At 37.4% G+C, this 15,169-nt stretch overlaps 1 protein-coding gene and 1 long non-coding RNA gene across 7 annotated transcripts in view; one reads left to right on the top strand and one right to left on the bottom strand.

The window, feature by feature from the left end:
- Positions 1-13,221, top strand: part of ablim3 (actin binding LIM protein family, member 3) — a 69,501-nt gene extending 56,280 nt beyond the window's left edge. For 2 of the 6 annotated variants that reach the window (XM_053235312.1, XM_053235313.1), the window contains 7 exons: positions 2,665-2,799; positions 3,936-4,006; positions 4,207-4,360; positions 7,675-7,704; positions 8,047-8,102; positions 8,224-8,284; positions 8,430-8,880. In XM_053235312.1, the coding sequence (XP_053091287.1) occupies positions 2,665-2,799; positions 3,936-4,006; positions 4,207-4,360; positions 7,675-7,704; positions 8,047-8,102; positions 8,224-8,284; positions 8,430-8,512 (590 nt within the window). In that variant the 3' untranslated portion in view covers positions 8,513-8,880. Of the gene's footprint in view, positions 1-2,664; positions 2,800-3,935; positions 4,007-4,206; positions 4,361-7,674; positions 7,705-8,046; positions 8,103-8,223; positions 8,285-8,429; positions 8,881-11,362; positions 11,444-11,639 lie in introns of those variants that run through there. The other 4 variants (XM_026917390.3, XM_053235309.1, XM_053235311.1 and 1 more) reach the window with 4 other exon arrangements.
- LOC113528719 (uncharacterized) lies at positions 8,637-10,261 on the bottom strand. The gene is made up of 3 exons (XR_008301991.1): positions 10,197-10,261; positions 8,914-8,960; positions 8,637-8,736 (listed from the first exon to the last, which is right to left on the bottom strand). It is a non-coding gene; the product is annotated as an uncharacterized LOC113528719 (long non-coding RNA).
- Positions 13,222-15,169: the final 1,948 nt, after the last annotated feature.

Genomic DNA, 15,169 nt, shown 5'->3' on the forward strand with positions numbered 1-15,169 from the left:
GTCAAGTGCTTCAGGTAATGTTCACGTCAAACATCAGAATGAAGAAAAAGTGTGATCTGTGACTCTGATCGTGGCACGAATGTTGGTGCCAGACGGACTGGTTTGAGTAATTCATAAACTGCTGATCTCCTAGGATTTTCACACACAGCAGTCTTTAGAGTTTACACAGAATGGTGTGAAAAACAAAAAACACTGAGACAGTTCTGTGGGTGGAAACGCTTTGTTGATAGGAGAGGTCAGAGGAAAATGGCCAGATTGGTTCGAGCTGCAAGGAAGGACAAATAATCACTCTTTACAACCATGGTGAGGAGAAAAGCATTTCAACATGCACAAAACTTTGATCTTGAGGTGGATGGGCTTCAACAGCAGAAGACCACATTTGGTTCCACTCCTGTCAGTCAAGTACAGGAATCTGAGGCGATCATGGGCACAGGCTCACCCAAACTGGACAGTTGAAGATTTAAAAAAAAAAAAAAAATCAGCTGGTCTTTTTCCAGTCTTCAACTTTCCAGCTTCAGCAAGTCTAAGCCCATGATAGCCTCAGATTCTTATAGAAGATCTTGACCTTTATTTTTTGCATTGTGCTGCTGCCACATGATTGTTTGATTAGATAACCGCATGAATGTGCAGGTGTATAGGTGTTCCTAATAAAGTGGATGGTGAGAGTATAGTTTACTTTCTCTATAGTTTACTTTACGTTCACCTTAGTGTTTAGGAAGTCTTAAACAGTCATTCCTTTTTCAATGAAGTATAAATATGAAGTGACGCAGAGGCAAAATTCATCATAGGCATGAATAGAGAACACACAAATGTGACAAAAGTGTGTTGACCTTCATAAATCAGGCAGTGGCTATAAAAAAAATATACTTGAGTGAAAATGTCACTCTTAGGGCAATAATTAAGAACTTTTAAACAGAGCTAATTAACCAGCTAGGAAGAGGATGCAAGTGTATTTTTGTCCCCACACAAAATGAGGAGGATAGTTTGACAAACAACAACAAAGGATCACAAAACTATTTGGAAGGTGTGCCAGAAGAAAGCCTTTTCTTTCAGTGAACCATTAATGTGAGCACCTGGAGTTTGCTCAGCGGTACTTGACCTTTGACTGGATTATTTGGTGGCAAACAGTAATGATGAGAGAATGTACAGTACATTATTTCCATTTTCATTCAATATTAAAGTTAAGCATTACAAATAAAATATTTACAGATTTCATATTGTTGTGTTTTTGTTATTTGTTTTTATTGTTTGCTTTCATTATTGTTCATTATTATTATTGTTCATGAATTACAAAAAGGTCTTCAACAGTAAAAAAAAAAAAGTATGAAATCTGTAAATATTTTATTTGTAATATTGAACTTTAATGTTTACCTGCATAATTCTATTTTCTCATGAAGTCATGCATGAAAGACCAGTAACCAATGAGGTCTGAGTTGAACTGTCATTCACCTTGCTTGTGTTGGTCTGAAGTCACTTTTGTTCATGGGAAATTCTGTGAGTTTCCAATTTCCGAGAGTCATAACCTGAAATCTGGTGTTTAATTCTGGGCAAATCTTACAGTGTGACTGAAGGACGATTGAGAACAAAAAGAATATGAGAAAAAGTTATTATATCAGGGTTCTTTTACATTTTCAACATTGGTTAGGATTTTGTAAATCTTATATTGTGGACCAGGCATTAGCTAGCTGACCAGACACACAGATACACACACCGACATACATATGTAGACTGTTGTTATGTTAGAAAAGTATAAATGCTACTGAGGAGATGCAATATTATAGAAACAGATTTATTTGCATCACAAGCCTGTAATGAATTCCTCATACAGAAGTGTTTGTTACCCATATGGAGGGCAGATGATAAAGACAGAGACAGCTGGATGTAACAGAAAGATCTCCTCCATTAGCATATTTACTGTATGCTATGTGCATACCAGACTTACATACTGTTATACTCCTGTTTCTTTCTTCTTCATGTGGGTACCAAACGTATCTCTTACCGACTGTTTCTCATAGGTTGCAAATAATTCCCTTTTTTCTGTTTTTCCTTTTTCATTTCTTATCACATTAATAAATATTCCCTCCACACTTCTGATGTACTTTCCTCAATCAACCATTTACCCTGTAAGTATTATTTACCCTTCAGCATCATACATACTGTACCTGTCCGTACATGTCTCTGTCATTATGTTATGCCAGTCCATCCTTCTACCTTTTGTCCTTCTACTTATACCTATATTTTCTTTTGTGTAAGTCACTATTGTGATTGTAATTTGTTGTTGTCTGCTATTTGGCTGCTTCATACTAATGGGAATAAAAAGAACTGTAATTAGTCTTGGAGTAATGCTTAAAAAGCAGTTTTTCTTGCAGTGTCTTGCCATATGCTGGGATATTTTGTCAGAGCAGCTCAGCATGAACAATGGTCAATTTAGCTAAATGTATTCTTTTAGACTTTAAGAGTGCTGAATCATTTGAGCTTTTGAAGTTGGAGCCATTCTTCACTCAGGAATGAATAATGTCTTTTGTACTGACCATAGTGTGCTTTTTCTTGTCCATCTGTCTTTGTGTAGTTTTACCCATAAGTTTCAGGAATGGCATGTTCTATTGATGGAACAGACAGGTTTATCCTGATGAATTTTTGTTCTTCTCTCCTCCCTCTGTGTAGACAATCACGATGCAGCCACAAAGAGCAAGACCAGCGAAGATATCCTCCAGTCATCCAGATTCTCAACAGCCTACTCACCCGAGCACTACCAGCACTCCCAGTCCAATTACTTCCAAAGTCCTGGCTCCCCTAAATGTAGGCAAATAATTATGTGCTTGTTTGGCATTTCCTGCTATACTAAGCTGAAGGTCAAACATAGTGTCGATATGAATTTGAATGAAATTTGAATTGCATATGTTTTTTTTTTTTTATTACAGTCGCTTCTGTGTAACTCTAAATTCATAACACATTTTGTGTAAATGCCACGTATGCGTTACATAAGTGCAAGTAACAAATAGCAACCTTCTGTCCAATTCACACCTCACACATTCCATATATCATTCAAGCATGCTTCATTTTTAGCAATAATGTCCTAATGTCCACTGTCATTGAAACATATGGAATGGAGATAGCCAAAGCTGGATCATCTATAATTACTACATAGATTAATGAAAACATGATATGAGACAGTGGAATGGCAAATAAACTGTATATGTGTCTTATTTCTATGTCTAGTTTTCCATGAGCTGTAAAACACTATACAGTTATAGGTTGCAGAATCATAACAACGTTGTAGATCAGAATTTTAAATAAAGTTTAGGAATGCATTTATATGGCATTTATACTACAATTACATTCACAAGTAAAAAAAAAAATAGAGACTGCATGCAATAAAAATGTTGCAGAATGGAGTCAGTGAGGCTTAAAATGCTGCTTAAAATGGAAACGTATCTATTGTGTGTGTATTGCAACTACTATTCATTGCCCAGCTTTTTCATATTTAAGGTCAATTCATACTGGTGACATTTCTGGAGAATTTGTAGATACAGAGTGTATCTACAAATTCTCCAGAAATGTGACCAGTGTGAACTGACCTTAAATATGAAAAAGCTGGGCAATGAATAGTAGTTGCAGTATCAAATGTAAAATATTTTATTAAACTGTGGTTCACTTTGATCTTCCCCAGCAGTGTACAAAGCTCAGAGGATGCAGACTTTTGTAAAGTAAAGGGATTATACTGTTATAGTAACTTGCAGATTGAGTTTTTATGGTTTGCTGTTTGCTTGTTTTGACATCAACTTAAATTTGAATGCTGGGTATAGTGATAGACAGTATCTTGTTTTATCTCATGTATAAGCACAGTCTGCTTCACTGAGTCACATAAAAGCAATTCTGTTTGAGGTGCTTGCATCTCTCATCTAGTCATTTAGCATCTACTCTCTCAAACACAGCTTTACGTATTCCACGAAGAAGATTCTCATCAGGAGGAGAGGAAGATGGCTGGAATTATGGTCTTCAAAGAGTATGAAACTATTTCTCACTCCTTCTCTGTCTTTCTGTCTTTGTCTTGTGCCATCTTTATTCCAAAATTCTTACTGCATATATTACAGGCTATAATTAATATTTTCCATCCTTGGTAGAAATTAACTCTATACTAGATTTTATAGTGTTTTTTTCTCCACACATTGATCCTAAAAGAAACTAACTTTCTCACTCTTTCAGATTCAGGGTGGGATTGGCAGGATGATCCTGAAGGAAGAGATGAAAGCCCGCTCTGGTTCTTATGACAACGACCCCTGGGGCAGCACACGGAGCTCCCGCGCTGGGAGCAAGGAGACTCTGCACAATACTAGCTACAACAACACCATCAATGTCTGTAAGTGCATCAACTGCTGATGTCTTGTAATCCAGGCATCTGGAAAAGTGATAAAGCCTTGAAGATATTTCTCCACATAGTTCTGAATGGAACTACTGAAGCTACAGCAGCAAAACATTTTCCAGTCACGGACTAGTAATAGACATTTAAAATGACTTGGTTAACAAGAATTTTTAAAACCATCATAGATACCTACTGATGCTTTGTAATATGGTGTATCGCACACACTGTTATACCAGGTGCCATTATCTAGCTCTCTGTCTTCTGGCTTCACAATGAAAGATAGAAATGAAAGATATCACCATACAAATAAAATGCAACACCTCATATTTCACAGATGTTTTGAGTTACAGCATTGGAGTTGATTTCCATTGTTGTGGAAAAAGCCCACTTCTCCCTGAAGGTCTCATCTCTAACCACAAACACACTCAGGGGAGACCCAGCAGAAATAAAACACATGCAGGCCAGTTTGTAGGTTACTCAGTGTGTTGATCAGCTGTACTGATATTCTAGTCACAGACAGAATGCAGCTCATGGTGTTATAGTCAATGATACTGAGCTATCTCATTAAGGCAGTGAAGCCCTGACACACTTTACAGTAAATGCATGATGCAGTATGTTTGAGAGCAGAGCAGAGTTACTGCAGCGCAAATGTAAAGTGTCTCTCTTACAAGTGGAAATTCAGACACCAACCGCATCTCCACATCATACTTGTACTCTGTTAGTCCTTTTCCCTTTCTCTCACTGCCTCTCTATTGCTTGCTTAGCCTCCATCTCCCTGCACACTGTCTGTCCCTCCTTTGTGTCATTCTGGTGCCTTCTCCTCACATGCATATGCAACCTGCTCTCCTCATTTCTATTTCGGTGTGCCTCATGGGAAAGTGCACAAAACAGCTGAATTTTTCTCTGCACCCTCTGCATCTCTCTCTCTCTCTCTCTCTCTCTCTCTCTCATTCCCTCTTCCCTCCACCGCCACAGTCATGACTCCTGATCTTTGTCTCTCTTCCCTTTGTAACCGTGGTCTCTTTATGTGCATTAGAGATGGCTGCTGTTTCAGGTCAAGATGTTTATGAGAACACTGGCAAACAATCCAAAAACATGAGACATGGTCAAGTTCAAAAAACAGCCAGAAGATCAGGCAACCAGCATACAGACTAAATCAGGCAATACCAAAATCCCAAAACCAGAAAAAAGAGCAAGATCAAAAACCAGAATATCAAACACAGAGAAAGGCTTGGTACGTCAATTAGGAGCGCGCTGAGTGATACTTTCTATTTATAGTATGCGTTTGTGTGGGTGTGTGTAATGATCACCAGGTAAGTACAATCAGTAGTCAGGTGAGCTAGAATGTGACAGTAAATGTGTAGACTGGGTGCGGCCATGTTTTTAGGCTGCAAGGTGTTCTGGGAATTGAAGTCTGGCACTGATTCCAGCATTGACATGACAATATGTAAACATTTCCAGTTCCAAAAATAAATTTCTTTTCCAAATCCAATTCCATCCCATGCCATTTATTACAAAATCTGATATCTGAAATGTTTTTTTCTCTGATATCCAGTCCACAATTTTTTTTGCTGATATTAGCCTGATACCGATACTGGGTGCTGGAACATCTCTAGTAAATAATAATGTACCTAAACCTAGACTTTAAATAATAAAGTCCTGGAGAGTTGTTTTCAAAATGGCAACTACATAAGACACTACAAAAAAATAAGAATCTTGTTCAAGCTTACATACTGTGCATCATAACTAGGAGAAAGAGAAAGTGTCAGCTGAATGGTTGTATTTACCCTTAACCAAAAAGATACTATATATGGAAAATCAATTTTACAGACAATCTTGAGATCAAAGCCAGGTCTATTTAATCAAATTTATTTAATGAGATCAAGTGTTGGATGAGTTTCCATTGCTGCTGTACTCTTAATTTCATTCTGTAGTCACCTATGTCTTGTCATTCACATACAGTAAGCATTAATGAAATCTACAGCTACACCTCTGGTTCCCTTGATTAGTGTTCCTAAGACAAGTTATATTCATGACCTGTCCCATCCTTTACCTATGCACTGGATTCAAGTCACAGTTTTGCTTTTTTATGTCTTCTTATTCTCTTGATTTAAGTAGAGCAAGTATACTATACTACACTCACCATCCACTTTAATAGGAACACTTGTACACCTGCTCAGTTATGCAGTTATCCCATCATGTGGCAGCAGCACAATATATAAATATATAAAGCAGCACAATATATAAATATATAATATATCATGCAGATACAGGCCAAGAGCTTCATGTAATGTTCACATCGAACATCAGAATAGGGACTTTGATCATGGCATGGTTGTTGGTGCAGATGGGCTGGTTTGAGTATTTCAGTAACTGCTGATTTCCAGGGATTTTCACACAGAACAGTCTCAAGAGTTTATGCAGAATCGTGCAAAAAAAAAAAAAAAAACATTGTGAGCAACAGTTTTGTGGGTGGAAAAGCCTTGTTGATAGGAAAGGTCAGAGGAAAATGGCCAGATTGGTTCAAGCTGCCAGGAAGGAGATAGTAACTCATATAATCACTCAGAAATCTGACTCAGCATCTCAGCATGCACACAAATAGAACAGGTGATAGGTGGATAGGCTACAACAGCAGAAGACCACATTGGGTTCCAATCCTATTAGCCAAGAACAGGAATCTGAGGCTATCATGGGCACAGGCTCACCCAAACTGGCCAGTTTCGTGAGAAAAAAAAATCACCTGGTCTTTTTCCAGTCTTCAACTTTCCAGTTTTGGCAAGTCTGTGTAGCTCATCCACCTCAATATTTGATATGTTGTGCATTCTGAGATGCTTTTCTCCTCAGTTTTAAAGAGTGCTTATTTGTGTTTGGACATTCTGTCAGCTCAGACCAGTCTGGTCATTCTCCTCTAATCTCTCTCAACGAGGTATTTCAGCCTATAGAACCTCTGCTCACAGGATGTATTTTGTTTTCGTACCATTCTGTGTAAACTCTACAGACCGTTGTGTGTGAAAATCCCAGGAGATCAGCAGTTTCTGAAATACTCAAACCAGCCATCTGGCACCAACAACCATGCCATGGTTAAAGTCACAGAGATCACACTTTTTCCCCATTCTGATGTTTGATGTGAACATTAACTGAAGCTCTTGACCTGTATCTGCATGATTTTATGCAATGTACTGCTGCCACATGATTGAATGATTGGATAACTTCATAAATGTGCAGGTGTACCGGTGTTCCTATTAAATTTGGCTGAAACAGCTTTGATTGTGTCATTACAGTATGATCTGCATTTCTGTGTTCTTTTTCAGCTTCACAGGCACTCTATCCAGCTGAAAATGGTGAGCAACTCAACGCTTCTTCTCTCCATATTTGTTTGATTAAAGTTTGAAGTGGCATGGATTTAGTAGGAGAGTATTTGAACGAAAGCAGGTCATGTGTGATTTCTCAATATAGGTGTTCATAGTTCATTTGGAGATTAAGCAATATAGGGTACAGTTTTGGAAATATGGGAGTTGTGAGCTTAATTGGGGGTTTGGTGGAAGGACTGAAAGAGATGTAACACTACCTTTTTTGAGCAACACCCCCTACTGTCCATTTGCATTTAGAGAAAAACTTGCTGATCTGCATGGCATTTTGTTTATTTCATGCTATTCAGTGCCTGCTCTCTGGATCTTTTCTAGAGTATATATCAAAATCAGCATCTTTACCAGGGTATGGCAGAAATGGACTACACAGGGTAATTAATTACAACAAGTGAATGAATACAACTGCACAACTGCTGCTTAGCAAATAGAATATTTAAAACTTTATGAGGTCAACCTGATCCTGATTGTCTAATAGTAATGTTTGTTTTCCAGCAGCAAAATACAGACTACTTTCAGTATGACAGTGGCAATGAGGTCAACTGGGGAATCAGAGGTTAGTTGTAGCAGCTTTGCTGTGGGGTTAAATATGGTGCTAAATTATAGTCATTTTAACGTAATTTCAGGCTAGACAACTTTCCATGATAAACAGCAAGCTAACAGAGTGTTTTGTTTCTCTTGCATGTTGTTTATTTCTGCAGAGTACAAGGTGAGTCCCGAAGCCATCCTAAAACAGACACAGACTCTAAGCAGTAGTTCTGGTCATAAACCGAAGGAGAGGTAAATTACAGTACTTCACCATGAGGAGCTCAAAGCAACATCCAGCTGGTTGGAAGACGAGGAAACCAGAAAATGGGGAAATCGGTTTTTCTTGTCGTAAGGTCATGGGGATGCTTGTCTGGTCATTTCTCTGTGGTTAGCCAGGGGTCATGGGGAGGTCAAGAGCTGACCTCTGGACAAGAATGCCACCATGTAGCCTGAGACAGATTCCTGTCTTTGTAGCAATTACTGTGTTGTAGGGTTGAAATGAAAAAATCACTCAAAACAAATAGCATTTGCACGTCCCAACCAGAAACAGAATAACTTATTCATGAATGTCGATACTGATGTAAAATGCATATTAATTATAATGTCATATAATTATATCAATCATATACTTACGTGTGAAAAGAAATATCTACTTACCTGAAAGCTGTTTAAATAAAAGATTTGATGTGGAAATATGTATTTACCTAAAAATGATTAAAAATATGAGATATAAGGTAAACTTTTCTGGTTAAAAAGGTATTAATATAGATACATACACTCAGCATCCACTTTAATAGGAACACCTGTATATTCTTGCAGTTCTCTAATCAGCCAATCATGTGGCAGCAGCACTATGCAAAAAATCATGCAGATACAGGTCAAGAGCTTCAGTTAATGTTCACATCAAACATCAGAATGGGGAAAAGTGTGATCTCTGTGACTTTGACCTTGGCATGGTTGTTGGTGCCAGAAGGGCTGGTTTGAGTATTTCAGAAACTGCTGATCTCCTGGGAATTTCATACGCAATAGTCTTTATAGTTTACACAGAATGGTGCAAAAAAAAAAAAAAAAAAAAAACATCGTGTGCAGAGGATCTGCATGGTGAAACACCTTGTTGATGAGAGAGGTCAGAGGAGAATGACCAGACTGGTTTGAGCTGACAGGAAGACTATAATAACTCAAATAAGCACTCGTTACAACCATGGTGAGCAGAAAAGCATCACAGAACGCATAATGAAGTGGATGAGCTACAACAGCTACAACAGCAGAAGACCACATCAGGTTCCACTCCTGAAGAGTGGAAATAGACCAGGTGATTTTTTTTTCTAATCGTAAGCTGTACAGTTTGGGTGAGCCTGTGCCCATGATAGCCTCAGATTCCTATTCTCGGCTGACAGCAGTGGAACCTGATGTGGTCTTCTGCTGTTGTAGCCCATCCACCTCAAGGTTTGATGTTCTGTGCATGCCAAGATGCTTTCTGCTCACTACGATTGTAATGAGTGATTATTTGAGTCACTGTAATCCTTCCTTGCAGCTCGAACCAATCTGGGCATTTTCCTCTGACCTCTCTTATCAACAAGACGTTTCCACCCACAGAACTGTCACTCACTCATTGTTTTGTTTTTTTCGCACCATTTTGTGTAAACTCTAAAGACTGTTGTGTGTGAAAATCCCAGGAGATCAGCAGTTTCTGAAACACTCAAACCGGCCCTTCTGGTACCAACAACCATGCCATGATCAAAGTCAAATTTTTCCCCATTCTGATGTTTGATGTGAACATTAACCGAAGCTCTTGACCTGTATCTGCATGTTCTTTTTTTGCATTTTGCTGCTGCCACATGATTGACTGATTAGATAACTGCATGAATGCGCAGGTGTACAGGTGTTCCTATTAAAGTGAATGGTGAGTGTAGTTCACAATAGAAAAAGAGTAGATTTACCGCATAGGGGCCATTGTAAACAGCTGAATCCTGTGTTGTTGCTATCGTCAATCCTGTTACCCTTATGTCACCTCTATTAAGACTTATTTTGGTGATGATATAAAAACACAAAATATGATGAAATTAATAGTTCAAAAACTCATTTATATATTGTAAAACAAAGGAAATTGTTTTTATAGCAACTCATAAAATTAAGGCAACATTTTAAGGTACTCAGCATAATTTGTATTACTTGTGTAAATATACAAATAATTCTAAAATCTACTGAATTTTAATTAAATTAAATTTTAGGCAAAAGCGGCTTCACATCCAAGAACATCCAACTTATCATCTTTCCTGAGAACAATATTAGAAATGATTAGAAATAACTATTATAAATAAATCTAAGAAATGTATTCCAACATATTTGCTTATAATGTAGTATTAGAATTAGATTAAAAATTGGTATGTTCCTACATTTGCTGTCAACTCCGTTACTTTGCTGAAAACGTCTTTAAAATAATGTATGCTTTCATTAAGTCTTGTGATATTGAGGAAGTGACATCATTCTTCACAGAATCTATGCCATGTGCTCCCATGTTCTTCACCATGTGAGGAGTTATATCTGAAGTAGACAGGAAGTGTCAGGTACTGATAGTTTGTAAGGTAAGAAGGTTGATCTGTACAGTAACATGGTTGATCACCGAAACTACAATAATAGAGAAGACATTTCTAATTAAAACATAGGAGCAAATTTAGTATATGAGATGAGTTAAACATTAAAAGAGATTTTTTTTAACTGTATTGTAATAAGTGGCACTTTATTTGCAAGATAGTGTCAAACAACTGTATGTAAATACATTGGATTTAATATCAAATAAATGTGTGAATGGCAGTTGTGAATGGCAGTAACTGGGTTGACAGCCATAGCTTATATGAACAAAAATGTTACATAACCCATAGGATATAGTTGGTGCCTATGATGGCCATCACTGTGTTTTCATTCCGCATGTCAAACATTCTGTTTCAAATAAAAAGTTCAAAAAAAAAAAAAAAAACAATGGCTAACTCAAAAGGGCATCCACTGGATATAATGACCCATCTTAACTTCTTAATTTCTAATTAAAATCTCTTATAATAAAAAATTACAGGTACATGCTGTGTGATTAATGCAACTCTCCCTACAGGTTTACCCATATGAGGCTCTGATTGTGACCACCAGGGGGCGAAATAGGCTGCCAAAAGATGTAGACAGAGCCAGACTGGAAGTGAGTGTGAAATTCACTTATGCAATATTCATTCATCTTCAGTAAACACTTTATCCTGGTCAAGGTTGCAGTGGATACAGAGCCTGTCCTGTGAATACTGGGCTTGTGCCATATGAATTCAATATTTTACAGGGACACAACAATTCAACTGCACAATATTTTAACACACACACTTGTAATCTCACGTGTCTTTCAGAGGCATCTCTCTCCTGAGGAGTTCTACCAGGTGTTTGGCATGACCATGGCCGAGTTTGACCGACTGGCACTGTGGAAGAGGAATGAAATGAAGAAACAGGCTAGGCTATTCTAAATGTTCCTGCTTCCTGTTTCCTACATGCAGCGACAGAGACACCTGTCCAGAACCAGCCAGAAAGATGCTACCTTTCTCTGGCCACACACTCATAAGCCGACTGAGAAACAGCTGTGCTGCTGACCTTGTGCCAGGCACATATGTAGTATTAACTGGGCCAAGATCACTGAGTGTAGGAAAGAAAAAAAGAGAGCAACAGTCTAAAATAAAGAGGAAAGCTAGAAGTCATGTTAGATTCTCGTTGCTTTAATAGATTTTCTCATTTCTTATTGACAAGAAAAGAGAATCAAATGTAAAAATTTGGGAGTTTTGCCTTACATTTTGTGTTAACTTATGCACCAGCAGAGTGACTAGAATGTAGACACTATATTAATAATATAATCTGAGATTCTTTTTTGTTCCTCTCTTGTATATTACACTTGTAAACTAATATCTTATTTTACTCTATGGACCATTTTTAGCTTACAATGGAAACACATAGCCGAATAATAATTAAGGTTAATGGAAACATGCAAGCTTTTCCATGAAAATGAAAACCAAAGTCTCAGTACTGTGTGTGATTTAAACAGAAAAAAACGTAGGGATTGAGCACTACCCATGCTATAGATGATTCAGGGTAAGTCCTGGGCTTAAATGCTGAATGTAATTTTTTTTTTTTTGAACAAATACAATTATTTAGTAGACACAGTCTAAGGAATGTGTTGAGCCATCCTTAAGAGTTTTGTAATGGTAGCAGTAGTTATCAGTGGCTAGGTCATTTGCTTTTAGGCATCCTTAAGGAATATTCACATTCACTAATGAACACAAAGCATTAAAATACATCAGAAGTAAACTAAGGGGTTATGGTGCAATGGTTTAGGTTTTCTTTATTTCTCTGTCTGTTTAGTTACATTTAAATGTGTCTCTTTTTAAAATGGGGCATGCAACATTTTTTGAGCAGCAATCCGATTTGTGGAGTTTGGGTTTATGGCATTAAGGTGTTGTTATGCCGCATTTGTTGCTATTCATACTACAAGCATGATTACCAATTTTGGACAATCAGAAGGCTCTCCAGGAATGTTATTTTACTCAAGGATACATCCATTGCAACCAATAAAAAATTTACCTCTGTTGCACTTAATTGGGACCTAATAGTGGAGTCTGTAATACCATAGGATCATTGTGTGCATTGTGTAGATCACATTAGATTTGGACCTCACAAACCGTCAGATGAAATGTCTCTTTGTTTTACACCTTTGCTAATGTTGGATGTTTTTGTTTGTTTTGTTTTGGGGTTTTTTTTTGGCCACTGGAATGTTATAAAGTGTTATACCAACTTAAGAGTAGTCAGTGGGAGAGTGAACATATTTTTGATTCTTCCTTTTTTAAACAGTACAGCTACCTATCTAGTTAACTTTATTTATTTGTCAGCAGTTTAAACAAGTTATGTAGCTATCTTATATTTAAATAAAGCTGGTTTTCTGGTGTATTTTGAATTTGTTTGCCACTGGAAAGGAGGATTAACTTTCTGAGATTCAGAATGCATATTAGTTACATGCAGTATGTAACTGTAGTTCTGTCAACCCTAGATTACCACCAGGGGAGTTGTGAAACAACTCTTTCCATTATTCCTTCATTCATTCATTTATCTTAGTAACCACTTTATCCTGGTCAGAGTTGCGGTGGATCTGTATACTATCTCAGGAACAGTGAGCGTGAGATGGGAATACACATTGCAGGGCACCATCACACACACATCCACACCTAGGACCAATTTAGCGTGGCCTATTTAGCATAGCCAATGAACGTACCAACATGTTTTTGGACAGTGGCGGTAAACTAGAAAACATGGAAGAAAGCCACATGAACATAGGGAGAACATGTGTAATTCCACACAGACTGTAACCCAAGCTCAGGATCGAATCAGGGACCCTGAAGCTGTAATGCAGCAATGCTGCCAGCCTTAAAGACAGTTATGAGAATGAATAAAAAACCTCTGTTGGCATAAAATAGCCCAATTCTGTGGAAAAACCACACACCTCGCAACATTGCCTATAAAGCTGCAATCATCATGCATGGCGTTAATGTACACCTGGACAGCATTAACTGACTGCTGCTAATGACCCAAAATTTAGTGTATCAAATGAAATACACACTTTCCATTTCTCCACCCGTTTGTTGCTCCAACTTCCCACTTTTTGTGTAATCCTTCCTAAAATGCATATGGATAGCGGAGGAGGGGCACAATTTCGAATGTTGACATGTGCACAGTACATAAATTGCACATTTAGGCTTGTATGCCAGTTTTCTACATAACACCCTATGTTTTTCACTCAGAATGAGGCCTAATTATGCAGGGTGCAAACAGCCCCAAATCTCCTTGTAATGTCTAACAAGGATGGAAACACTTGTAGAGGGATTTTGGGGAACTCCATGTAGAATACTTTAAGCTCCTTTATATTCTTAGGATTGTGCGTGTTGACTTCCTTCTTCAATTCAGACCATAGGTTTTCATTAGAGTTCAAAGTCATTGACTGATATGGTCATTGCAAAACACTGACTTTGTGTTTCTTTAACCATTTCTTTGTTGATTTGGAAGTATGTTTGGCTCATCATGCTGTTGAAAGCTCTAGTTATCCCTTGAACTACCATATTTTAAAGTGGGTATCAGGTGCTTTTCCTTGTATATTGTCCTCATTTTTCATGAAACATATTGATGGTGCGCATGAACAAAATCTTAGATTTTGGACTCATCTTACTACAACACAATATTAATCAAAGTTCTAATGATGCAGGTGCTTTTAAAGTGCAGGCCCTGCATTTTATGAGATGTTCCAAGGAAGGACTTCTTTGTAGCAATGCTTCCACAAATAATAATTTAATTCTTAACTAATGCTTAAGGACGTAAGGAGTAAAACACAACAGAGGGTGCTGTTATAGGAAACGACCAGCTGGTGTGATGCCACCCCAAAAGTTACTACCCAAAGTTGATTACTGAAGCTTCTCCTGTGGGGAAAACTTAAAGGAACAGCTTTACCTCTGACTGTTATTATTACACAACCCCATCATTGATTATTTTCCTATAACTGCATGTCCGATCTTGTTTTATTCTTTACTTAATAATGGTAATAGTTAAGGATTAATGTTATTAAGGTCTGTTAATTAATATAACCACTGGCAGCATTAATAAAGGTCATTTGCATTATGAAGAGTCCATTTGGAAACAGTGTAAGTTAATTTATAGGCTATAAGGTAATTTCAGGGAAAGAAGACCCTTCTTTATTTTTGTTTTCCAGCACTCAATACTAAACTAAACCCTAACACAGGATTTCTTATAATTACAAATGAAAAATATACATTCTTAAAAAATCCACCTGAAGTGAAACATAAGTTTATAATACAGTCTTCTAAAAAAAACACCTCAGCATAGATCTCTA

The sequence above is a fragment of the Pangasianodon hypophthalmus genome, chromosome 7, assembly GCF_027358585.1.
Source record: "Pangasianodon hypophthalmus isolate fPanHyp1 chromosome 7, fPanHyp1.pri, whole genome shotgun sequence".
NCBI classification, from domain to species: Eukaryota; Metazoa; Chordata; class Actinopteri; order Siluriformes; family Pangasiidae; genus Pangasianodon; species Pangasianodon hypophthalmus.